The 25,563-nt window shown below is 39.4% G+C and overlaps 1 protein-coding gene across 1 annotated transcript in view; it reads left to right on the forward strand.

The window, feature by feature from the left end:
- Nucleotides 1-5,163: 5,163 nt before the first annotated feature.
- The window catches only part of agps (alkylglycerone phosphate synthase), a 45,746-nt gene continuing 25,346 nt past the window's right edge, over nt 5,164-25,563 (forward strand). The window contains exons 1-12 of the mRNA XM_054787313.1: nt 5,164-5,381; nt 8,646-8,735; nt 10,393-10,483; nt 10,565-10,685; nt 10,766-10,840; nt 13,681-13,752; nt 13,936-14,015; nt 16,439-16,519; nt 18,190-18,315; nt 18,450-18,558; nt 23,757-23,884; nt 25,238-25,289. Coding sequence (XP_054643288.1) covers nt 5,194-5,381; nt 8,646-8,735; nt 10,393-10,483; nt 10,565-10,685; nt 10,766-10,840; nt 13,681-13,752; nt 13,936-14,015; nt 16,439-16,519; nt 18,190-18,315; nt 18,450-18,558; nt 23,757-23,884; nt 25,238-25,289 — 1,213 coding nt within the window. The 5' untranslated portion in view covers nt 5,164-5,193. The remainder of the gene's footprint in view (nt 5,382-8,645; nt 8,736-10,392; nt 10,484-10,564; nt 10,686-10,765; nt 10,841-13,680; nt 13,753-13,935; nt 14,016-16,438; nt 16,520-18,189; nt 18,316-18,449; nt 18,559-23,756; nt 23,885-25,237; nt 25,290-25,563) is intronic.

Genomic DNA, 25,563 nt, shown 5'->3' on the forward strand with positions numbered 1-25,563 from the left:
ACCTACATTGAATTGGTTTTACCATCTTAAATGCACAAATTGTATCAGAGTGGCCTCGCATCATTAAATTTTTCTGTTTGTGGCCCTTGGTGGAAATTGTTAGGATCGTATGTTTTTTTTGTCCAATTAGATTTCAGCCTTTATGTGTTGCCATGTCAACATAATCTGCCCAGGGCCTTCAGAATGAGTAGTGCTGGCTGGTTGATAAGTTAGACAAGTGCCTAGTCTGTAGCGATTTGCACACATTAAAGCCGACAATGGCTGATGGAGGAGGAGGAGAAATTGGACAGTCTTAAAAATCTATTTTCAAGGCGGACTTTTCCAGAAAAGCTCAATATATCCCATATACATTCCTGATCAAAATCTAAGACCAGTTGAAAAATCGCTAGAATTAGCATTTTGCACATTTGGATCTTAATGAGGTTTTAAGTAGAGCTACAATATGCAAAAACAAGAAGGGGGAGTGGCAGTCTTCCACCCACATTAAGGCCCTTACTGGTGCCGACTGCAGCACAATAACCATCAGACGGCATCTGTGGGAAAAGGTTTTAAAAAACAAAAAAGGAATTCAACGCCACAAAACTTCTCGTTTAGACTTTGCCAGGGAGCATCAAGCATGGGACATTGAAAGGTGGAAAAAAGTTTTATTCTCTGATGAGAAAAAATGTAACCTTGACGGTCCAGATGGCTTCCAACGTTACTGGCATGACAAGGAGATCCCACCTGAGATGTTTTCTCTTTTTCATTCAGTGGGACACTGGACCTTCAGGTGGTGCGGGGTCGTCAAACGGTGGTTGCTTACATGCAGATGTTGCAGCGAGCATCCCTCATGACTGAGGGCCCTCGTCTGTGTGGTAACAGCTGGGTTTTTCAACAGGACAACGCTGCAGTTCACAATGCTTGCTTGACCAGGGACTTCTTCAGGGAGAATAACATCACTCTTTTGGACCATCCTGCATGTTCCCCTCATTTAAATCCCATAGAGAACATTTGGGGATGGATGGCAAGGGAAGTTTATAAAAATGGCCATCAGTTCCAGACAGTTGATGCCCTTGGTGAAGCCATCTTCACCACTTGGAGCAATGTTCCCACTAGCCTCCTGGAAACACTCGCATCAAGCATGCCCGAAGCAATTTTTGAAGTGATTAACAAGAACGGTGGAGCTTCTCATTGCTGAGTCCTACTGAGAACATTTTTTGTTCTGGTTTGGAGAGTTTTTTGTTATTTTTTGATCAGCTGATAAACAGTCTAGTTCAGTTTAATTGTTGTTTTCAATAAATTACTTTTTCAAAATGCTTTTTGTGTCACTCCCCCTTCATGTTTTTGCATATTGTAGCTCTACTTAAAACCTCATTAAGATCCAAATGTGCAAAATGCAAATTCTAGCAATTTTTCAACTGGTCCTAAGATTTTGTTCAGGAGTGTATATACCCCAAAGCTAGCTGGCTTGTCTCAGCCCGGGAAAGGGTTTGCTTGCCACTTCCAGACCGGTGCTTACAAGCTGGAGCATACTCTGGTGAGTTTTTATGTTTTTGTCATGTTATTTAGATAGTTATTGATTGTGTGGCGCTCCAGATGATTTTGTAGCGTAGGGGTTTGTAGCTGTCTGACACTTGTTACATTTCGCCACGCACCAAAGTTACAGGCAGCGGCAGAAGCTTCGTAATGCTTGAAGTAACTAGTCAAAATGTAACTCAGGCGTATGGTGATGTATTGGAAGATAAAGGGTTACCTGGGTTTCATGCTTAAGTAATAATGGTGTTCAACCCAATATGTAAAATGCCTTTCTGTAATACATTATTGATGGTTTGTATAATTGCAACATAATAATGGTGGTATTGTGACAACCTACCTCATGGGATGGGACAAAGACCGTCAAAGACATCTGAGAACCCCAGCAGCCTCAGCAGGGACGTCACAGGATTAAGAGGTGGATTAAGTCCCCACTGAAGGCCCAGGTAACAAATGCACCACCCACCACTGCTAAACAAATATCCGATTACAATTATACTGTATATTTTCTTCCCCTCGTAAACGTAAACGTAGGAAACATTACATTATAATTTCATATGTGAAAACCTGGATGCCAACGACATCAGGATCTGCATCTTTGCCTATCTACAAGATTGGCTGTGCGAAAGTACAGTGGTAAACCTCAGTCCCTGACACCTTAAGAGTCGTGCCGGACATTGAGTTAACAACCAGGGCTTTTAGTGTGATGGCTAGCGCTCTCGACTCTCGTTCAGCGGCTCCAGGTTCTGAACGCCCGTGTAACAGGTGCCAGGCAGTGCAGCTGTGTGGATCCCTCATGCAGCAAGAGTCGCGCTGGACATCAAGCTGACAATTGGGGCTTTTAGCTAGACGGCTAGTACCGCTGTCAAATATTTCAACTTTTTTCTTATACATTTTTTTCTCATCATGTTATGACTTTATTCTCGTAATATTTTTACTTTACAGAAAAAAATGATAACTTTATGCTTGTAAAATTACTGCTTTTACTGTTGTTTTTTGTAGCTGTTTTATGGTTTAATTGTATTTTTACAATTTGCTGAGGGCTAATAAAAAAACTAAAAAACGTTCTGAACTTTGGGCACCCATGTTTTAAACCATTATTGGCAACACATGCTGTTCTTATAGTTTTTTGGTTGAAAAAAATGGAATATGAAGCGAGTTGCATACAAGTATCTTTAAGTGCCTGCTTGAACAATTTTTTTTACAGGGAAAAAAAAAATCTAGCTATAATTATAGGGGAGTTATGAACTTTATGGGGGGGGGGGCTCAAGCCACCCTAAAATAGACCTGGTGACGTCCATGTAGCAAATAAAAACCACAATATTGAGTAACTATATCAGTCTCTTTTAAAAGCATCGTTTTCTTTGCAGTGGCACAATTGTTGATATTCAGTATTTACAGAGCTCTTCAGTGTTGTGTATTCTAAAACAGCTTTACAAAAAAGGCTAAAAGTGCTGCCTCTGTCACCTATGTGCAAAGAAGCTCACAGTAAAGTGAAGTCCACCGGCGTGAAATGACACAAAAAAGCCTCTTTCTCCCCCCCACCCCCCCCCCCCCCCCCAGCCCTGCATGCTCTCTCTCTCTCTCCTGTGAAGCGCGCTCATGAACACGCGTTCACGTTTGGCAGCTCCACGTCGACATTCTTCCAGCTGCATTTAGTCAACTGCACGCAGGACTCGCAAGGAGAAGAAAAGGTAAAAAGGCGTCTGAAGCCACCTCACGACTTGGGTGCGCTTGCACGTCAGCACATCAACTGCAAGCAAAGAAGACGGCCCTGGCGCGGGTGATCTCACCGTGGCCTGCTACGTCCTCACTTTTTTTTGGTAGACTTTTTGCATTTTTACAAGCAGACTGCTTGGCTCCTGCAGCTGACCGCTTACGTCTACCTCACAGGTACAGTATGGCTACATATTTAGCCACTTTACCTTTATCCTATCATGCAAAACCTATAATTTCAGACATTCCTCTGCTGAAAAAGTTGCTGTCAAGTGAATGTTGCTGGGGTGGCAAGTGTTCCAAATGGCTGCTTTGCACTTTGTGTACTTTATTTTTGGTTCCCCTGCAAGGCCTGATGAATCCTCAAGGCTCAACAGGTAGCAGGACTAAGCTGAACTAAGCCATAACTGTAAATTTAGAATAAATATCTTTATAGCAAGCATATGGTCAGGCTTGAAGTGGCCTGTGTATTATAACTAATGCACAGATGTGCAAAAGACTCCATCTGGCCTGCTGTACCTGCTTGATGGTCTGGAAGACCCACCACGCTTCAAACATTCCTGGAGGCCCAGTCCTTATGGACTATTCTGCACTAAAAGTTTATGAAAATACATTATAAGCATGAAAGTTACAACGTTGCTATATACCCTGGTTCTTGTGCTTTGCTGCAGGTCAAAGGAGCCCCATGTCGCTCTGCTGGATGAAGACAAACCTGTGAGGTGGCACTGTGGCTTTCCAAATAAAGTTCTGTGATACACTCAGACTCTCACTGCTCGCAGTCAGTGCATTACAGAACTTTGTTTTGGAAGTTAAGTCTTTTGGCCATGCGGGAAATACATCCTCAAACATCTGGATATTTGCTACAATGTTTGTTTTTATGAAATTAAAGTTCCCCCGATGTGTCCAGTCTTTCCTGTTCATAAATGACTGAGTTAGAATCCTGTGTTTTAGTGCCCTTGCTGCTCGTTCCTACACGTTAAATCATTACTGCGGAGCTGCTGCAGTGTGCCATATGGAAACAGTAGTCATGCTGGTCTAGTGACTCAGTGGAGGTGAGGTAGAAAAGTAAACAGTAAACTCATGTTGGTTCAGGTTAATTTGAGGTTTAAAAAAAAACATGTGGCCATCAAACAAGGGCATGGAGATAACAGAGTTCACAACAGATAATTTCCCATTTGGAGAAGTCTTAAAAATTGAGCAGTTTATTAATGCACGCATACGCTGCAAGGTAGCCAGACCAGTTTATGTCCTTGTAATACCCAATGAAAATTAAAAATGAATAAAAGAAATAAAAATGTAATACATTTCCAATATGTTTTAATTAAATGTGTTCACCCCTTTCTTTTGCCAACTAAAATATTTACCAATAGCCAACATTTTACTTAAAACCCCCAAGTTTGCCTTTTAAACTGTCAAAGTTGATTTGCATGCTAACCTCCTTTTCAAACAAGAAGAATGATGGCTTCTGATGAAAATCAACTGTAATTCCAGTCATTGCAGTCATGGCGCATATGTAACCATAGTATGTAACCAGTAGTGTGTCGCAAAGCACTCTGGGAAGAAAACGTATAGTGGCAGCTTCAAGTGCTCCTCCAAATGTAGTAAAAACTCTACCAGTGTATAAATCAGTGAAAAATAAAACAGAAGGTAAACATAGTCGTTTTTATAAGCGGGAACGATATGTGGAATGATAGATACTTTATTAATCTGCAAGAAAAATATTGATATGAAACGATACGTTTTGATAGATTATTTGCTATAATTGCACTGCAGAATAAACGATTAACCAACATATATTAAGTTATTATAAACCCATACGTACAGTCGGGAAAAGCAGCCCTTTCCAAATGGATAAAAAGTGTTAAGCCATAATACAGTTTTTTCCGACGGATATGAACGCCGCACACTTTCCCTCCTCTGACCGATGACGGTTCCGCTCGCTCCCGTCACAAACACGGAAGCAGCATGGCGTCCAACGGCGGTACCAGCAGCGGCTCCGACAGGCAACGAATTGCACAACAGAGATTGAGGATAATTGCTGGCCATTTACAAGAACCACTGCACGGCGGCTCCGCCATTGTCGCCACCGAGTGCAAAGCCCCGGGGAGCAAAGCGGATGTCTCCAGGGAGGAGAAGACGATGCCGAGGAGGAGGTACATAAAGGCTCAGATGGAGCGGAGGTTGAGGGGGTCTTCATCATCTGTAGATCTCGCTTTGTTACATCAAAACGTAGCATGACAGTAGCCTACAAGAGAGCAGTAATAACCTTAAGTGTTTATATTTACCGCTATCCCAAGATGGAGACATGAAAAATGGTTTTGGTCAGACTTCTTGCTAGCTGTAGTTCTGTAATAAGTGGGTGCGGCTCTTCAGTACCTTCATTTCATTAATCCCGATAAACAGGCACCGGCGTTCGCTTGGATTTTAAGAACAAAACAGACAACACAATGAACAATGGAGAATTGTCTGTTGTGTGAGGATAGCAAGTGGGTGGTGAAAATTCGCTATATACTGTTCGAGCGTTTGTATTGAACAGACTGTATTTTGAGTTGTTTCGGGTTAATGCACATTTTACACCAGCAGACTCCGCAATGTGTTTTTGACTTAGCCAGACACTCTTTTGACGTTTCAAACCGGATTTCCACTTTTGACACTGTAGTTTAATGTGATTTTTTCGTTTTCCAACAAAGTGAAGAGTCACTAAATACAACTTGGGGTTCTTCGGTTGTTCTGATTGGCTGAGAGTCATGGTGGTCTGACTTTCAACCTATTGGCAGCTGGGTTGCATTCAAGGAACCACTGGCAGTTAGAGATGTCATCTGACGTCTAATCAGATTTAACAGCTGCAGTTGAGTGTCATTGAGCAGCCGAGTTGCAAGAATTTGGCCCTGTTAAAGTCTCCGTATGATCTTCTACTCCATATAACGTTGTGGCATATACTATTGCCACATATATTATTCTTATTAATTTTGAATTATACTATTTTTTTAACATTGCATATAATATGTATGTATTATTTTCTTATGGAAATTTCTCACCTTTGCCTTTCTTGTCTACATAGTTTTATAACGTTTCAAAAATCCTGTATTGCTGGTTGAGCTGTCTCACATAACAGCAGATACGCAAAGCTGGTTCTGAGACATATAAAGATTCAAGATTCAAGATTCAAGAGTTTTATTGTCATGTGCATGGTAAAACAGCAGTTATACCATGCAATGAAAATCTTATTCTGTTCATACTCCCAAGAAAAAGAAAGGAAACACAAGAAAGAATAAAAAATAAGAAAAGAATAAGAAAGAATAAATCCGTAGAAGTTGCTTAGAAGTATACAGTACATCAATTGTGGTGGTCAGTGAGCTCTGTAGTATTTGCCTGAGAAATTCCACTCTTAATGACAGTAAGCACAGTTAGATGGGGGTGAAAACACCCCAAAATGCCGTATGAGGCAGTCAAGTGTGTGTTTTTGTATAATAGTTATAGTTTATAGTCTATAGAGTTGTCTGTAGAATGCACTGTAGCCAGCTTCTCGTTGCTTTGGCTATATTGCTTAAAATGATTTCTTCTGCTACCTTGTTGATGTTTGCATGCAAACAGTTGAACAATTTCCCATAGGAACTAGAAATTATCCAGTGTATTCCACAATCAAAACCCTTTTTGTACTGTACAGACTTTTTTTAAAGCAACATTTGCACATTCTCAACTGTCATTCAAGTGTAAAAATAAGCTAGTAACTGTTCATAAGATGTAAACGTTTTAAAGGACAAACGATGGTGTAATGTGCTGCGCACAAAACATAAATGTAAACGTAAGTTAACCACTGTTGATAGTACGTAAAACCAAAAACCAAAGTGTTGGTATAGTTCTGCTGCTTTGAATGTGAGTGTGTTTACTTCAGGTAACTTTACATCTGTCCAAGAGCCCAGACACTCGGCAGACACTGAGGGCCAGATGGTATCATCCATCCATTTTCTATACCGCTTCATCCTCATTAGGGTCGCCAATCGCAGGGCACATATAGATAAACAACCATTCACACTCACATTCATACCTATAGACAATTTAGAGTCGCCAATTAACCTCACCTGGGAGTGAGAGTGGGGAATGTGGGAGGAAACCGGCGTGCCCGGAGAAAACCCATGCGCACACGGGGAGAACATACGAACTACACACAGAAATGCCCAGGGGAGAATCTGGGTCTTCCCGATCTCCCGGCTGTTCCTGTATTGGCCAACGTGCTAACCACTAGACCACGGTGCGGCCCCAGATGGTATCATTAAAATAATAATAATAATAATAATAATAATAAAAATGAAAAGGATCTTTAACCTCTGTCAATGTTAACAGACATATATCAGCTGCACTGCAGCAAGCCACTAAAGTGCGAGTCTTGCACGGGTCCTTACAAAGAAAACACTGCGTTACTATTTTTTGGTAAATGCATATTTAGTAGTCCAGTCGCTGTTAAAAGTCGTATTTTCAGTGCCTACTTTTCTCATTTTATTTTTTAGAGTCGAGTTCTCTTGGAGATAAAGTATTTACCTATATAGCACATATTTGTTTAAATGCGAGCCTTCTTTTACCGTTCCCCCCCAATTGGTCTTGTGAGTCCAGTTCTGGTCGGAGATCTGTGATGAGGAACGTAGTTCCGTTTAGCTGCTGGGACCATTTAAGTAAAGACTTTGGCTTCTCAAAATAATATGCATTTAAATGAGTATTACATTTGCATCACAAAAATGCCTCTTCAAAAAAATCAGACCTCACAAAACACATGCATAAACAAGATGGCCACATCACATCACATATACATGAATGCACAGGCGACAGTGCGCAGGCATACGGCGGGAGACAAATATAACATTTTGTGAGGTCAGATTTTTTTTTTTTTTTTTGAGGAGGCATCCAGCACTGGACCCACGGGACCAGTTGGGGGGGTGTCACTGTTGCTGTAGTACACTGCTGATGTGGATGTCATACAACTTCATGTCAAAAAATCTGAGCTATCCCTGTAAAGTATGTAGTGTGCCTCAGTTTTGTGCAACTTTGGAGGGATATATATGCAGAGATTGTGGTGGAATTCAAATCTCTATACCCTTTAGGGACTGTATACGGCAAGCACTTTGTTATTGAATATCTCCCGAGACCATACAGTAGGAGGTGTGGCTGTCTGCTACCTGTCTTATTGCGAGTGTGCCGAACAATAAGACCCACCTTGAATGGGATGGAAAGTTGTGAATGGCCGACTAAAATCAGATAGCAATGACGTCATACTTTGTGAAAGGTGCAGTGTGGATCATCTGATTAGTTGTGTGTGAGAACACTTTGAACGACTGCAGAAAAGAGAACAAATCATGTAAAAAAAAAAAGAAACAAAAACAATTAAGGTTGCCATACACTTAATGTTTTTATTTGTGTTTTAGGCAGGAGATTATGAAATGGAATGGTTGGGGATACAGCGATTCCAGGTTCCTCTTCAATAAGAAAGGTCAAGCAGAATTTACTGGTAAAAGGTAAGCTACCGTGTATCACATGGCATCACTGTTGTAGCTAAGAACAAATAACATAGTGTCTCGTTCACTCATTTGCTGATCTTTCATAAGCATCCCCATGTTCTCATCTGGAGTTATGAATCAATCATTTACTCATCACGGACTGAGTGAACTGGGCTTAGTGCTTCTACACTACACGGTCGCGCCGCACTGCTGCCATCCAGGGGCTAGTATTTGTAACTGCTACAACGCCGCCAACCGGTTTCGCCTGCTTGCCTCAGCCACTGTTGCACATTAACGGAAGACCTGGACAAATCTTTTAGGAAACATGACGCTTGTAATAACTGAGATGTTCCTGGATTGGTGTAAACGCCAGATTGAACTAATTTGACTGCTTGTGGAAACAGAGACCATCCAAAAAGAAAGCCCAGTGATGTGTTTTGCACTATTCCTTTATCTAGTGCAGTTTTTCTCAACTGGTGGGTTCAGAGGTGCAGCCAGGGTTTCTGGACTCCATGGGAAAAAACCCCAAAACAAAACACATTGCCCAAACACCACACATACACACCCACACACCATGTCTCTATTTTTGGGGCCACTGACTGGAATGGCGGCCCCTGGATGGGTCGGGACCCAGAAGTGGGTGTGGGCATCAAGTAAAAAATGACATTAAATTATTTAATATGATTTTCTGGTACTCTGAATGTCAATTTTAATTTTATTATTATTTTATTATTTTTTATTTATGTTTATTTATGTATTTTTTGTATTTCTTTTTTGTTAATTTTTTAAAAATCTAAATCAGGGGTGTCGAACTCCAACCAGTTTCTCCAGCAGGTGATTTAATTGATGAGCTCCTTCCCTCAAATTGAAGGTGCTGATCATTAAAATCACCTGCTTTAGTAACTGGCTGGTAAGAAAACCTGCAGCGTCTCGGCCCTCCATGGCACGAGTTTGACACCCCTGATCTAAATATTTTGAAAATGTATTTTTGACCTTCTTCCTTGGTACAGTATATACTGTACAAATATTAATTTATTATTATAGTATTGATTTTTTTTATAGTTGACATTCCTCTTTTTCTTTTCCATTCCTCCTCTTAATATTGTGCTTTGAAATACATTTTGCACATTAGTGTAGTTTTGTTTGAAAGATGACATGCATGTGTTTTCCAGGCTATATTTAAATTCACAAAAATACATTTGCATGCTTTTACCTCTATAAAGAGGCTCACTCCATAATGACCATGGGAAAATGCGGGTCCCAGAATGAGACCAGTTGATAACCCCTGATTTAGTGGATACCGAAATTTAATACAAGAAAAACAAAGAGATAAGAATGCTCCATTTGATTGAGAGAGTCATTAATTGAGCAACATTTTTATTGTAGTTCAATGTAGTGTACAACTGCACAATGACAGAGTTGATGCACAATACAGCGTATTATTTGTACTGCAAGCATGATAGTATTTGTTGTGGTGTCCCTATGGAAGTTACCGTTGTGTGTCCAGTGTGACTGTAAAGTAAAAGCAAGAATAAGAGACATGCATGAAAGACGTTCCCTATTTAGTAATTGAAGCAACATGGGATGTTTCTCAACCACTCTTGTGCAATCACATGCAACTCTGTATCCTCTCAACACCAAAAAAATTAAACAGACTGTTTTGATCCCAATCCAGATATACATTAAGTGGTTTGATCATCCCCGGTTTGAAAGACTGGTTTGAAAGCACGTTTGGAGCCAGTCTGCAGCACAAAACTCCAGCAACAGTCAGTGCACTTCCTTCATTCTCATCCTATTCTCAGTGAATCATACCCAGCCAACTAAATCAACGCTTTGTTTTGTCTCAGCCCATTCTGAACAGCAGCACCGTACAAGCTCCCACTCTTAACATGGCCTTCGTCGACGATTTGAAGTCCACCGATATTCCCTTCTCGCACGATGCAGAGGACCGGGTGTTCCGCAGCCATGGTGAGTCTCACCGGGAAACAAGACAGCGCCAATCTGCAAACGTTTTGACTTAGCTGACATGTCCTCTGATGTGTTTCCAGGGCACTGCTTACATGAGATCTTCGCCCTGCGAGAAGGCAGATTTGGTCGTGTTCCAGACATGGTGGTGTGGCCCAGTGAGTTCAGAAGCTGCATCACGTCTGCACTTTTACTGCACTGCCTCACTCCTACGCTTTATGGATGATTCAATCAACAGCTTATGTTATTTGCAGGGGAAAACTTTTGCAGAAATCCTGATATTAATATGTATGAGTGGAGGCTTAACAAGAAGTGTCAGAAGGAGGATGGGTGGCACCCAGTGTTGACCTGCATTGAGGATTTGGATTTGAGATGAGCGTTATATCGTGGTTCAAAGAATATGCACATAATGTCCCTGGGTGGTTTTACATAATGCCACAAAAGTGAGTACAGTAATCCCTTATTCATTGGATCCAGACCCGACTGTGATAAGTGAATTTCCACAAAGTAGGATTCCTACTTTATAAATGGAATATTTTCATAGTTAGAGCATAGAAAACCTTTTTGTGACCTTCTAAATATGTTTTTTTAAACATTACAGGTCTGTAGACATGAAATAGCACCCATATAGTCACCTTTAGAGTAGACATAATAAGAGAAAATAAGACTTGTGCTCGTGTATGTGTTGCTGTAAATGTGTTCCGGTGTTAGGGCAGTTGAGTGGTGGGCGGACAGGAAGTGACGTTGGGGTTTCAGAGTTGAGTTTTAGCTTGCTGTGGGTTATGGCCACAACAGTAGCCCATGTTTTTATTAGGGACTATTGTGCCTGTTGTGAGATCATTCAAACCTCCCATATGCTGTTGTTCTGGTGGTCAAGCGCTTGTGTGTCTCATTGAACATTACAGTAACATTACTGACACATAGTGACCAGTGTAGAATACTACATTTCTTCACAACCTCTTTGACTGCGTCTTCTGAATGCCTTATGTTTGTATTTTACGTCATTTTAGCCATTTTTGTGCTTAAAAATGCTTAATTTAGGCCCCCAAAAATTTGCTTAATAATAGCCTGTATTCAACCACGAAACAGGGTGATGTAATAAGCAATGTAATTTTGAAAAACCATGATAGAGTGAAGCTTCAAAATTTGAAGCACAAAGTGGCGAAGGATTACTGTACACCCCTCACATTTTTGCAAACATGTTATCATATCTTTCATGGGACAACACTAAATACATATTGATACAGTGTAAAGTGGTCTGTGTACAGCTTGGATAACAATGCAAATTTGCTGCCATGTCAAAATAACTCAACGCACAACCGTTATTGTCTAAACCGCTGGCAACAAAAGTGAGTACGCCCTTTATGTTAAACCGTCTGTTTAAACTGTCAACCCGATTAGCCTTTTTTTTTTTTTTTTGATGTGACTCATTACATCTCATCACATTTTGACCTTATCTCCATAATATTATAACTTTTAATCTACTTTTCCAAAAATTACAGCTTTTTCTGTTTCTTATATTACGACTTAAAAAAAAAAGTGTTTTTCTTTTAATATTTCAACTTTTGTGCAACTAAAATGACATTTTTCCTCATAATATTCCGACTTTGTTCTCGTAAAACTTTTCCTCATTAGATTACAACTATATTGTATCGTATTTTGATTTTATTCTCGTAAAATTACTGATTTTTTTTTCAATTTTTGCTGCTGCTGTTTTTTTGTTTTAGTTTTTTTAGTTTTTGTGTTAAATTATATTTTTAGAACGTGCCACGAACGGCAAAGGCCCCCAGGCCGCACTTGGACCCCCCTGTTCCAGGCTATAAGAAGATTTGCAACACCCCGAAACTGAGCTCCAGCACGGTGGCCAAGACCATACAGTGCTTTAACAGGACAGCTTCCAATCAGACCAGGCCTCGCCATGGTCGACCAAGGAAGTTGAGCGCACGTGGTCAGCCTGATAGCCAGAGGTTGTTTGTAAAATAGACGTATGAGTGCTGCCTTAGTTGCGGCAGAGGTTGAAGGGAACATTTGCAGAAATGCAAAGGGTGTACTCACTTTTGTGACTGAATGTATAACCATTCAATTCAATTCACAGACATCCCAGCTTTTTTTTTTTTTTTTTTTTTTTAAGGACTAATAACCAGACCTGCTTTGTAAATACATTACAAGTAAATGTCAAAGAGCATAAGTAAAACACAAGTAGTGTAGGTCCCAGCTTCTTTCTAAACCGGTTTTTGGCAGCACTTAAAAGTTGTCATGTAAAATCTGGTTCATCATGTTTAATGTGTCAAATAGCAACAGAACCGGTTGAAATGATCAGATGTGGGATTCTATTGCACTGTGTTGCCAAAGTAAATGTTGTCTAGATCAAACGGGATTTACATGAGTTCTCTTGTTTCTTAAGTTAGTTATTACTATCCTCGATCATAGCAGTCCTTTACGACTCGCCGCGTTTACTCGATTCCATTAGATTTTACGTCCCCCAGCGGGTCTCCAAGCCCAGCTGTTACGTGGGGATTTGGATTTGTTGACCTGTGATCCTTCGGATGAGCTGTGTGTCTAATTAGTCAGCAGAATATACCATTTCTCGCTGCTGCTAAAAGCACTTGAGCTAGGTTAAGTGCATCCTTGAAGCTCTGTGTTACTCCCTCCCAGCCCCCACTACTTACTGTGACCCGACGTGGGCTCTGATTGGGTGAAATGCATTTGTATTGATTCGCATCATCTCACCACAGAGAGCAACACTTCATACGGCTGAACCCCACCCGGGAAAAGCCTCCAGCAAATGGAAACACACCCTGTTTTCCTGCCGTTTCCTTCTCCGACGGCTCTGCCAGTACAAACACACTATTTATCATCTGTCATAGGATGTGTTTACTTTCACTCTTTACTACTCTTTAATACTTTATTCATGGTTGCAGTAGAAGAGTTTAAAGGCTAATATATCCAACGCACGGATAGCCTCCATTTTTGAAAATGATGTTTTATTTATTTGCAGACTGCCACGGCGATGTCGTAAAAATTGTGGAACTGGCGTGTAAACACAACGTTTGTTTAATACCATATGGAGGTGAGTTACATGAATCGACAACAATAGTATATTAAACTGACTTGTAAATTCCACTGTGTTTCTGTGCTATGCATTCCCCTATTGTGAAGTAATTTTATTACTTTGTCATTTTTTTTCCTAGTTTTACGGCAAATTATTACAATCTTAAGAAATATAATATACTGTGTATATTTTTAAATCCAGGCGGGACAAGCGTTTCCAGTGCTCTTGAGTGCCCCCAAGAGGAGTCTCGCTGTATTGTCTCTCTGGATACATCACAGATGGTATGTAAACTGTTAATACTATAATAGTGCTCCAAAAATGTAAAATTTACAGTGGAACCTTTTTGTTTCGACGAAAAAGGAAATGTATGAAGACGGAGGCAATTTTTCCACAAAGGAAATAATGTAAGTCCATTTAATCCGTTCCACAGACCCAGAAATAGTACCATGCCCTATCATACCAACTTTATTTATAAAGCCCTTTAAACACAACAGCAGTTGAAAACAAAATTTTTGCACGCATTTTTTGACAAAAATGAAAAACTGGGGTGTATGGAAGCTGATGTTTGACTATATGATAAACTGATCATCCTATATCATCTTAACAGAATGGCTTTGCAACGCCTCGGGGAAAGGAAACATCTTTTACTTTTTTTATTTTTTATTTTTATGAAGCACACACCTGTTTTGCATAAAAAAAAAATTAACTACAGTCATGGAAAAAATGATGAGACCACCCTTGTTTCTCCAATTTTTTGTTCATTTGAATGCCTGATACAACTAAAGGCGCCTTTGTTTGGACAAATATAACAATGACAATAAAAATAGCTCATAAGAGTTACATTTGCTATAGCTAGTCATGTAAGAATGTAAGTGATTTTGGTTATTACCAAGAAAACCATGGAAGTTTCAAGATATCAGCTCTTAAATTCAACTCTTATGATATATATTTGTTATGATCATTATATTTGTCCAAACAAATGTACCTTTAGTTGTACCAGGCATTACAATGGATCAATAAACTGAAGACACAAGGGTGGTCTCATCATTTTTTCCATGACTGTCGATGATGCAATGTCAGTAGACATTGCGTGTGAATGCTTAAAGTAAAACTGCACTTTTTTGGAATTTTGCCCATCATCCACTATCATTATGTGAAACATGAACACATATTTCTTTGCCTTTTCTGTGCACTCTAAAAAGACAAAATGAGTTAGCATGAGCCAGCTAACATTGCACGCCATGGGAGGCAACTATTTAGACTATAAAACCCTAAAAAAAACTTAACAATGTTTTATTGTTTTGTATTCATGCTGGGATCATGAAATAAGAGGTACATTGATGATGAAATGTAATACTTACAGTATCTTGCCGTATTTTGATGATTAAAAACATTACCGAAACTTCTTTCTGAGGCGCATTGGTTTGACATAGCCCTTTGGAGCTAATACTACTTCCGTCAACAACAGCAGCATAGAAACAGCGACGAGACTTACAATGTCCGCTCTCATTGGGATGGCTGTGTCTTCCAGCACAAGACTTGTGCTTCAGTCGTCAGGTAAAAAATGCTGACAGCAAACAAGCATCTTGTTGAGTCTTCGTAGCAAAATTGAGAGCCAGTAGTATCCACTCTTTCGTCTGTCCCGTTGCGGTAGCTTGAGGCATTGGGACTGACGCTGAGAATAGAGAGGCGTTGTGTTACTCCGCCAGTTAAATATAGTTTTTTGTGTTAGCTGCTACAATAACAATATCGCTGCAGCTTGGTTAATATACAGGTCAGTTATGTAAATGGAACACTGTTGGCATTTTTTTTTTTAGGGCTTTATCGTCAAAATAGGTACCTCCAATGACGTGCAATGTTAGCTGGCTCATGGAAACTATGCAAAATGAATGTATCAATGATATGTAGCATAATAGCACGTTTATGTAAGTTTCTGCTTATGAAAACTACTGTGATGATGTTATCATGCAACACCTAGCAAGTGTCTGCGTATGTTAAGACTTATGAAAATATCAAAAAATGATACTATGCTAATGTTAACATGTTGGCAATGCTAATGTTAGCATGCAAAACCTGGCATGATAGCGCTAAGTGTCTGCCAATGTTAATACTAATGAAAATGGCTATAAATGCTACTATGCTAATGTTAGCATGCTCGTAATGCTAATATGCTAGTATACTATGTTAGAGTACTAACACTTAGCATGATATCACTAAATGTTTCTGCAGGTTTTTACTAAAAAAATATATATATAAAAAGGCTACTATGCCAGCAGCAAAAATATCCAGTACAGTCTTGTCCTTTTGAAGTGAGTGAGGATGATAAATAGGCCGCTGACCCACCAGCAGTTGTTGCACAGAGGACAGAGGTGAGGTGACTCCATCGTGTGAAAACAGCAGCATAGCAGCAACATAAACTTTATTACCTCTGCAGTGTAATTGATGGCACAGGAAGGCGCGTTGACCCCCTGCAGGTAAGGCGAGGCCCAGTGCTTAGCGGTCCAAATAAGAGGCATATATTTGAAATTAGATATTAAATTGAGTTTAACCTTGGGGAGCTGACTGTTGTGGCCTTCCTGCGGCCTCGCTGAGCACATTTATCTGGCACATGCAAGGAAGGGTGTGGCAGCACCAAACCTGCAGTACTTTACTATTAGCAGCGTGAATGTAAAAGGATTCATACAAAATGTTTGTTTTCATGCAGAACCGCATCCTGTGGATTGACGAGAAAAATCTGACTACCCACGTGGAAGCTGGAATCATTGGCCAGGATTTGGAGCGGCAGGTCAGTGTGCTGACTGCGGTTATGCAGGATGATGCTGTCTTGCTCAATCACTTGGAGTGCTCTTTACAAGACAGGAGAGCTAATTCCTAAAACAGCAGATGTTGGCTTTTAATCGCATGAGTTAGCCCGCCTCTGCATTTCGACGTGACTGTGTTGCTATTACAACATGTCAGCTTTTAAAAGCCAGGAATCCATTCACATTTGTCTGGAGGCCCCCATGTGGCGATTGTTAGATATGAACGTTAGCACATGACGTAACCAGGCAAGCAACCATATTTAACTACAAGGCAGCAGAACTATGTGATTTCTCTAATACATAATAACAATGATTAACATTTTAGAATATGTGACATACAGTAAGTAAAAAAACATGTCCTGTAATAATTATTATATTGTATTCATTACTTGTATAGTAATATATAATTAATAGTAGTATATTTGTACGATGCGCTAATAATCTCTAGTGAGAGGAGTCTGTGGGCTATGCGTGTTGTTGCTCCAATAAAGTGTAGATTTCTATGAGTTGTGGTCTACATGTGTTTATATTTACATACACATTTAACAAAAGACAAAAAATTACATGAAAAATTTGTATTCCCTTCAGCTTTGGAACACAATCCTGCACAAAATACAATAATAATAATAATAATAAAAATCATGCTATATATATATATATAGTAATAATTATAATCATATTTAGTAATGATATATTATGAAATATATAGTTAAAAAAAAAGTGGAACTTTAGTTTTCCTCGGTTCAACGAAAACTGAGACAATGAAGCAAGTTTTCCCAAAGAAAATAATGTAAATTCAATTCATCCATTCTAGACACCCCAAAATATTGACAAAAACTACATTTTATAGAGGATAATTCTAGTTTTACATGCAAAAACATTATTCAAGATTCAAGAGTTTTATTGTCATATGCACAGTAAAACGGGTAGTTCTGCTATGCAATGAAATTCTTGTTCTGTTCATTCTCCCAAAGAAGAAAGAAAAACACAGGAAAATGAATAAGAACATCAGAAACATAAATACCAATAAATTAAGCAAAAACAACAGAAGAGACATTAATACCAGTAAATAAATAAATATATAGTGCTATGAGAAATGGATGAAACTTATTGTTGATGCAGACTTACTGTACATCCTGGCCAGACGAAATTCAATAGTGTTTCTCACCTTTATCAAATTGCTGCCACTCGCAACTTTCTTTTGCCCCGTGGTGTGTTACTCAGCAGCCGCACTCAATTAAAAAAAAAATAAAAATGCACGGACTATTAGTCAGCAACATTTAACCTCCTGTGTTTGGTCCCTCAACTAGTTTACAGTACAGGGCCAACGAACTAATTTCTTACGTGTATTATTGTACGCAAACTGAGGTTTGACTGTACATAATTGAAGTATTTCAATAGATTGCAAAGCATACAACTTGAGTCTCGGCGATGCACAATAACAAAGGCAGCAGCACTGAAATGATGATTGTTCATCCATCCACCCATTTTCCATTTTCCATGTCGCTTGTCCTCATTAGTGTCGCGGGGGCATGCAGGAGCCTATCCCAGCTGATCGGGCGACAGGCGGGGTACACCCTGGACTGGTCGCGTTCATATTTTATTAAAAAATGTTCAGTGTTTAACTGCACTTTTTTTTTTCTGTGTTTGGCAGCTTAATGAAAGCGGCTACTGCACAGGCCATGAGCCGGACTCCATGGAGTTCAGCTCTGTGGGGGGCTGGGTAGCAACCAGAGCATCGGGCATGAAGAAGAACATCTATGGAAACATTGAGGACCTGGTGCGTGGCCTTCTGTCTGGAAAGCACAAGGGCCAGCTCTCCCACCCTGTGTGGGGTTTTTGGTTCTAATTTGTGTGTATTTCTGTCTAAACACAACAAATTGCTTTCTGTTTGCCTCTACCGTTGTGTCGTAGGTGGTACACATTAAGATGGTGACTCCATGCGGTGTGATTGAGAAGAGCTGCCAGGGCCCTCGCATGTCCACGGGGCCGGACGTTCACCACTTCATCATGGGATCGGAAGGTCTGAGCATGTTTTTGTATCAGGGGGTTTGTGCATGTGTGCGGCTTTGCGGGGTCATGTCTGTATGATAACACGGCAACATGAGGACAGTTCTCATGCTCACACATCAACCAAAGGGGGAGGAGTCAGTAGTTAGCATTTGTCCTGCATGTGATAGAGCTTGTTCACCGCTATTTACACTATCTACAGTATAGCAGGGGTGTCCAAACTTTTTCCAGCGAGGGCCACATGGTGAAAAATGATGTAAGGGCCACTTTGATATTTTGTCACGATATGGCAAGAAGTTACATATATTTCAAGAAAGAACTGCATCTCATCTTTGTCATATAAGTGAAAAAGCCTATCATTAACTTTGTTCTTTGCTTTTTTTTCCCCAATTTTTTGTAGTTTAAAAAAGTGTCTTAAAATAATCTTCGTAATATTATTACTTCATTCCCATAAGATTTTGACTTTATTCCATAAAGCACTCCACAACCAGGCCCCCTCTTACTTTAAAGTCTTGCTCGACCCCTACACCCCTTCCCATACCCTCCAATCCTCAGACACAAATCTCCTGTCCCTAGGATCAAGCACTGTACCTGGGGGGGACAGAGCCTTCTCTGTTGCCCCTCCCCCCTTTGGAACACACTTCTGCCACACATCTGTGACAGTGCTGACCTTACCACTTTCAAGACTAACTTAAAAACACACTTGTTCTGCACTGCTTTTAACAGATAACTCTTTAAAACGTACATATTTAGTAATACATCACATTGCAATCTCTTAATCTTGTCTTTTGTGTGCACTTTTAACTCTTGTTTTGTTGTTTTGTTTTGAACTCTGCTTTTTGGTTTTCACTTTTTACTGTTATTTTGCTATTTTGTACACTTGTATTTGTTGGCTTTTACCATGTAAAGCGTTTTTGAGTTTTTGAAAAGCACTCTATAAATAAAATATATTATTATTATAATAGTATAACTTTTTCCCCCGCCTAATTTTTTTATACGACTTGTATAAAAAAAAAATTCTTTAATATTTAAACTCTATGCAACTGAAATGATGTTATTTTTCCTCATAATATTACAAGTTTATTCTTGTAAAACTTACTTTTTTCTCGTGAGAGTATGACCTTTTTGTATTTAGTATTTTGCCTTTATTTTTGTGAAATTACAGCTTTTTTTTGTGTCAGCTGTTTTTTTTTAATTATTATTTTTCCAACTATTTCACCTTTCCTCTTTTTCCTTTTTTTCTCGTTTTCCCCATAATATTAATAACTTTTACTGCAACCTGATTTATTAAATTTTTTCTGTTTGGTTTTCATAATATTACAAAAAATGTCTTTCATTCCTAGTTATACATTATTTATTCATATTTATGTAATTATTTTATGCCACTAAAATGATGTTATGCTTCCTCATAATATTACAACATTCATCCATCCATCCATTTTCTTCGCTTATCCAAGGTCGGGTCACAGGGGCAGCAGCCTAAGCAGGGAAACCCAGACTTCCCTCTCCCCAGCTACTTCGTCCAGCTCCTCCCGGTAGATCCCGAGGCATTCCCAGGCCAGCTGAGAGATATAGTCTCTCCAATGTGTCCTGGGTCTTCCCAGAGGCCTCCTACCGGTTGGCCGTGCCGTGAACACCTCCCCAGGGAGGCGTCTGGGAGGCATCCTGACCAGATGCCCGAGCCACCTTATCTGGCTCCTCTCAGTGCAGAGGAGTAGCGGTTCTACTCCGAGCTACTCCCGGATGACAGTGCTTCTCACCTTATCCCTAAGGGAGCGCCCAGCCACCCTAGGGAGAAAACTCATTTCGGCCGCTCGTACCCGCGATCTTGTCCTTTCGGTCACTACCCAAAGCTGATGACCATAGGTGAGGGCAGGAACGTAGATCGACTGGTAAATTTAGAGCTTTGCCTTTCGGCTTAGCTCCCTTTTCACCACAACAGACTGATGCAGATTCTGCATCACTGCAAACACCGCACCAATCTGCCTGCCGATCTCGCGTTCCATCCTTCTCTCACTCGTGAACAAGACCCCGAGGTACTTAAACTCGTCCACTTGGGGCAGGATAAGGTGTTCCGGCAATTAGGTGTTCCGGTACCCCATATTCCTGGAGTACTCCCAAAGAATTCCTCAAGGAACACGGTTGAATGCCTTCTCCAAGTCCACAAAACACATGTAGACTGGTTGGGCAAACTCCCATGCACCCTCAAGGACCCTGCTGAGAGTGTAGAGCTGGTCCACAGTTCCACGACCACACTGCTCCTCCTAAATCCGAGATTCAGCTATCCGGCGGATCCACCTCTCCAGAACCCCTGAATAAACCTTACCAGGAAGGCTGAGAAGTGCGATCCCACGATAATTGGAACACACCCTATGGTCCCCCTTCTTAAAAAGGGGGACCACCACACCGGTCTGCCAATCCAGAGGCACCACCCCCTATGTCCACGTGATGCTGCAGAGTCGTGTCAACCAAGACGCGCCCACAGCATCACAACACATTATTTCCGTCAAATTACATCTTTTTCTCGTTACATTACAACTTTTTTCTTTTAATATTTTGACTTTTTTCTTGTAAAATTACTACTGATTTTCAATTTTTGCTGCTGTTGTTTTTTTTCTCAGAGTGTGCTGCAGGCCAAAAAAAAAAACAGCCACGGGCCACACTTTGGATACCCCTGATCTATACTGTGCTACTATGTACCTATACTAGTTTTATTGGGTCACTTGGAAGGCACTTTTTAAATCCAAATTATTATTAGGTGAACCTAAATCTAAACCAACACTGATGGTGTTGTATTTCATCAAAAACTCTTAATTATCCACTGCCATTTGACTAAAATGCATCCTTTTTAAAGATGCATCCTATTCACTGGGTCTTGCTACCCCTGACCCTTTAATTATGAATGTCTAATTATTCTGGTGGGCTTCTCAAGGGTCAATTACTACGTAGTCCAGACATGATTTTTGTCAAACTTGAGTATAGTAAGAGCAGAAAAGCCTGGCAATAAACAGTAAAAACTGTTTCGGCTGCACTCAAAGCACCTCCTCCATCTTTCACTCTCTCTCCCCCTTCCCGCAGTATCAAAAGCTCCTCCCTTTAACTTTCAGGTGGGAGGGTCTTGAGGGTCTTTTGTAATTTGTCTGCATGCTTTCCGCTGGGCCACTGGGGAGCAGCCTGTGCCATGCAGTGTCACATTTGAGGCTTCATTACACGCCAACGAAGCCTTCTAACAAGAGACCCATATGTTCTAAAAGACACAGCATGTGATCAGCTGCTGAGTCTATTATCAGTGATAAAATAGAGAAACTGTCTTTTGCATTACTAAGAGAGCCCCAATTACAACTGGAGTGGTTCCACAGAAGGAGAGTTTTACTACTAAAAACAGTCCTCACGCCAAAGTAGGAATAAGAAACACATTCATACTACTGTGATCTTTTTTTTGTTGTTTGTTTGGTGACAGTATGCAGTTGAACTGTGATGGCAACAGTTGCTAGTAGCAACTGAACATTTGCCCAAAATAACTGCTGTTGGCAGAATACACACTGAGAGGATTTAGATGAGATTGACTTGAGCTTGATGTGTGTAAAGTGTCTGCACAATGGAGTTTGCTCTAAGTAGCAAAACACCATTTTGAAGCCGCTCACATCAGGGAGTCGCTGTTCGGTCTCAATTTACAATTTTCTGAATTTATTTATTTATTTGCTAACACTAATACACCTTCGTGTATACAGATATGCATTAGAACGTTGGTTTTTGGCATTCATTCGCCCGACAAATATCAAAACATACGAAAACCGAATACATTTTCCCATTACGAGTAATGAAAATCCAATTAATGCGAAAATATGAACAGAGAATAAGTTTTATAGAGAATAATTGCAGTTTAACATTGCATTTATGGTTGCCCTCAGAGGGCCACCTGTAAGTGTGAATTATAATCATTATTAAAATCAATTAAAATCAAATCAATTATTATTCATGCATAATCGCTTCATGATATTATTATTATTATTATTATTATAACACATTATTATAATTTTCACCAACAAACTTACATTGAAAGAAGTCAAGGTGCTAAGTGCAAATTTGACTATACAACTATTGTATAATTGTAATAATAATAATAATGATATTATTAATAAATTATTATATTAATTATTTATTAATAAATAAACATTTTAAATTAGATTTGACACCTTTTCTTTTTGATGTAAAACAATATTTTATTTTTGTATTATTTTTTACTTGATATAATATAATATACATATATGTAAATTAAAACAAACATTAATATAAACAAATAACTTTTTACAATCATATTAAAAATAACATAATATAATAGTATATAATATTTAAAAAGCAACAGAAAGTAATAACATTTAAACATATATACAAGTATTTCTTTAAAATAATATAAAACAAAATAAAATAAGTGCCTTTTTGACGCGCATTATTTCCAGGCTTTCACGGGACACAAAAATGATATGGCGGGCCGAATACGGCCCTTGGGCCCTGCATTTGACAACTGTGGTCTGTAGTGTCTCAACACTGAAAGCGCCACGATTTGTTCTTCACAGAGACTCGAGTGACCAACGCCTGAATTCTTTCTTTGGGCACACACAGTTTGGCCATAAAATAACCGAAACATATTTTTACCAATAAATTTAGTTAAAAACCGAGGTTCCATTTTGTGTATATATATAATATATAATACATATTGATGTTGTGAGCTGCTTGCTACCGTCCAGGAAAAAGACTTTGTAATTCCAGTTCTGATATGCTGATTGGTCTCACGGTGCATCTGTTTTTGAAACTATTATCTGTATTTCCTGCCCTGATGTTTTCAAACACGCACCGGGGCTCCTTGTCTCGCAGCGGGACCTAATGAAGAGTTCTGGAGGCCATAAGGTCGGTCAGAGGTTGAGATGTATCCGTACATGTGCTGCTGCTCAGGGCCTGTCTGCCTTTGATACAGCTTTGCTTTATTTCCTCATGCTCCATGCTGATAAATCTTAGCTGCCCCCCCTCAGTAGAAAACCAGATCCCCTTGGTGAAATGTGAGCCAAAGGGTCACCAGAAGGACCCTCGGGACATTTACCAGAACCCTTTAAAAACACAACTCTGAGGAGCACTGAAATCATATAAATGACTGGCGTTAACGTACTTATTTTTTCCCTTCCTCTCCTAATGTCTCACTGTGATTTTCCACAGGAACACTGGGTGTGGTCACAGAGGTCACAATGAAGATTCGGCCCATGGCGGAGTATCAGAAGTATGGCTCAGTGGTGTTCCCTAACTTTGAGCAGGGAGTCGCTTGTCTTCGAGAAGTTGCCAAACAGGTAACTATAAAACAAGACAATGCCCTTTTCTACCTGTGTATAGAAAATAGAGGGTGTACCCATTTTGCTTCATCACATTACTTGGGATTTACCCACAAAAAATGGTTTCATAATCCATTCAGTTACTTAAAAACATTCAAAGGACTATTAGGACCATGATGAAAATAATGTAACAGAATTAAAGTGGATTCCCACACATTTGCGGATATTTGGTTTAAAAAAAAAAAAAAAAGAATTAAAATTTTAAGAGTCGGTAATCATTTGTAAATACCTGATAATACAGGTAAAATGTACAGCATACATGTATCGGCCCACAATTTTTACGTGTTTTTCTGTCTTCATGCTTCACTGATAATGCTTTTTCGTCAAGGCTCGCAATTTTGCACTTTGTTCAGCGGTCCTTGAACACGATAGATGCGAAAGGCAAAGCGAAAGTGAAACTTATATATCTGTAACTTAAAAATCTCGGCGGATCATCTTATCATTCATTAGTGTGCACCTATACAATATATTATATTATATTATTTTATATTACTACACTCTACTACACTAGATTATACAGTATTACTATACTGTACTGTACTATATTTATTATATTGTATTAATGATGATATTTTTTTCAATCAAAAAATATAAAAACATATAAAAACTGGCTAGCATATGTTACCATTCACGCTTTAAAAGAACAGATTGTACAAAAAAATCTGTATTTTTCATAACTTCAAATTAAACTTGCATAAAATTTGTCGCAAATTTTTGTTGGGCCCGAATAAAATAATTTGGCATTCATGGCTGTCACTCACGCCTTTCTCATACACATGTACATGTCCTCGGCGCATAGACACACACACAAAAGCAGTCTCAGAGAAGCACCCAACAATTTACATTTGTATTGTTGTTATGACAGGCTACACATTCAGTGATAGCTGATGTTAGTAGCTAAACTTTGCCAAATTGCTGTCAGTAGTTAACAAAAGACATAACCAGTGAGTGTGCGTGTGTTACCTCGGCGTAGATTACGTGCTCAAAGCAGGAAGAGGCAGAATGTAATGCTTGCGGTACGTTCGACTGCTGGCGCCCTCTAGGTAGCCGGAGGACCCGCTGCATACGGCCCCTTTTAATATTTAATATTATGTGATTGATAATTCATAAAAACATAAAGACCGCAATGTTTATTTTCGGAATAGAAATGATGGTTCATTGAATTGTTAGGTTGTTAGGTCCAACTGATTTCTTATTCTTTTTAAATACAACTTCAACATCATAATAACCATAGAAAAGTTGACTTTACATTGATTTAAATTTTTATCATTGTTTTTATGTTTTCTTTTTTTTTCTTTTTTTTTTATATAGAGATGTGCTCCTGCATCTATTCGACTTATGGATAATGAGCAATTTAAATTTGGTAAGTTTTGTTCATTTCTACTCTTTTTGTTTTTTGTTCCTTCAGCTACCTAATTGTAATATTTATTTCATTTGCTGTCATCCATGACTAACGTAGGCTTTATTTTTATTTCACTAGCATGTTGGCCGCACAGCCAAAGAGCTGAAATGAGATGAAAAATTGCTGTGGCCTAAATGAAGTAGTAGTTCCATTGAAGTTTTACAACACTGCTCCTTAAGGTCTCACCAAATGCATCTGGCATCACCAGAGATCTCAGTAAAACTCCCCTGAGCCT

This window comes from Dunckerocampus dactyliophorus, chromosome 9 (assembly GCF_027744805.1).
Source record: "Dunckerocampus dactyliophorus isolate RoL2022-P2 chromosome 9, RoL_Ddac_1.1, whole genome shotgun sequence".
Classification (NCBI taxonomy): domain Eukaryota; kingdom Metazoa; phylum Chordata; class Actinopteri; order Syngnathiformes; family Syngnathidae; genus Dunckerocampus; species Dunckerocampus dactyliophorus.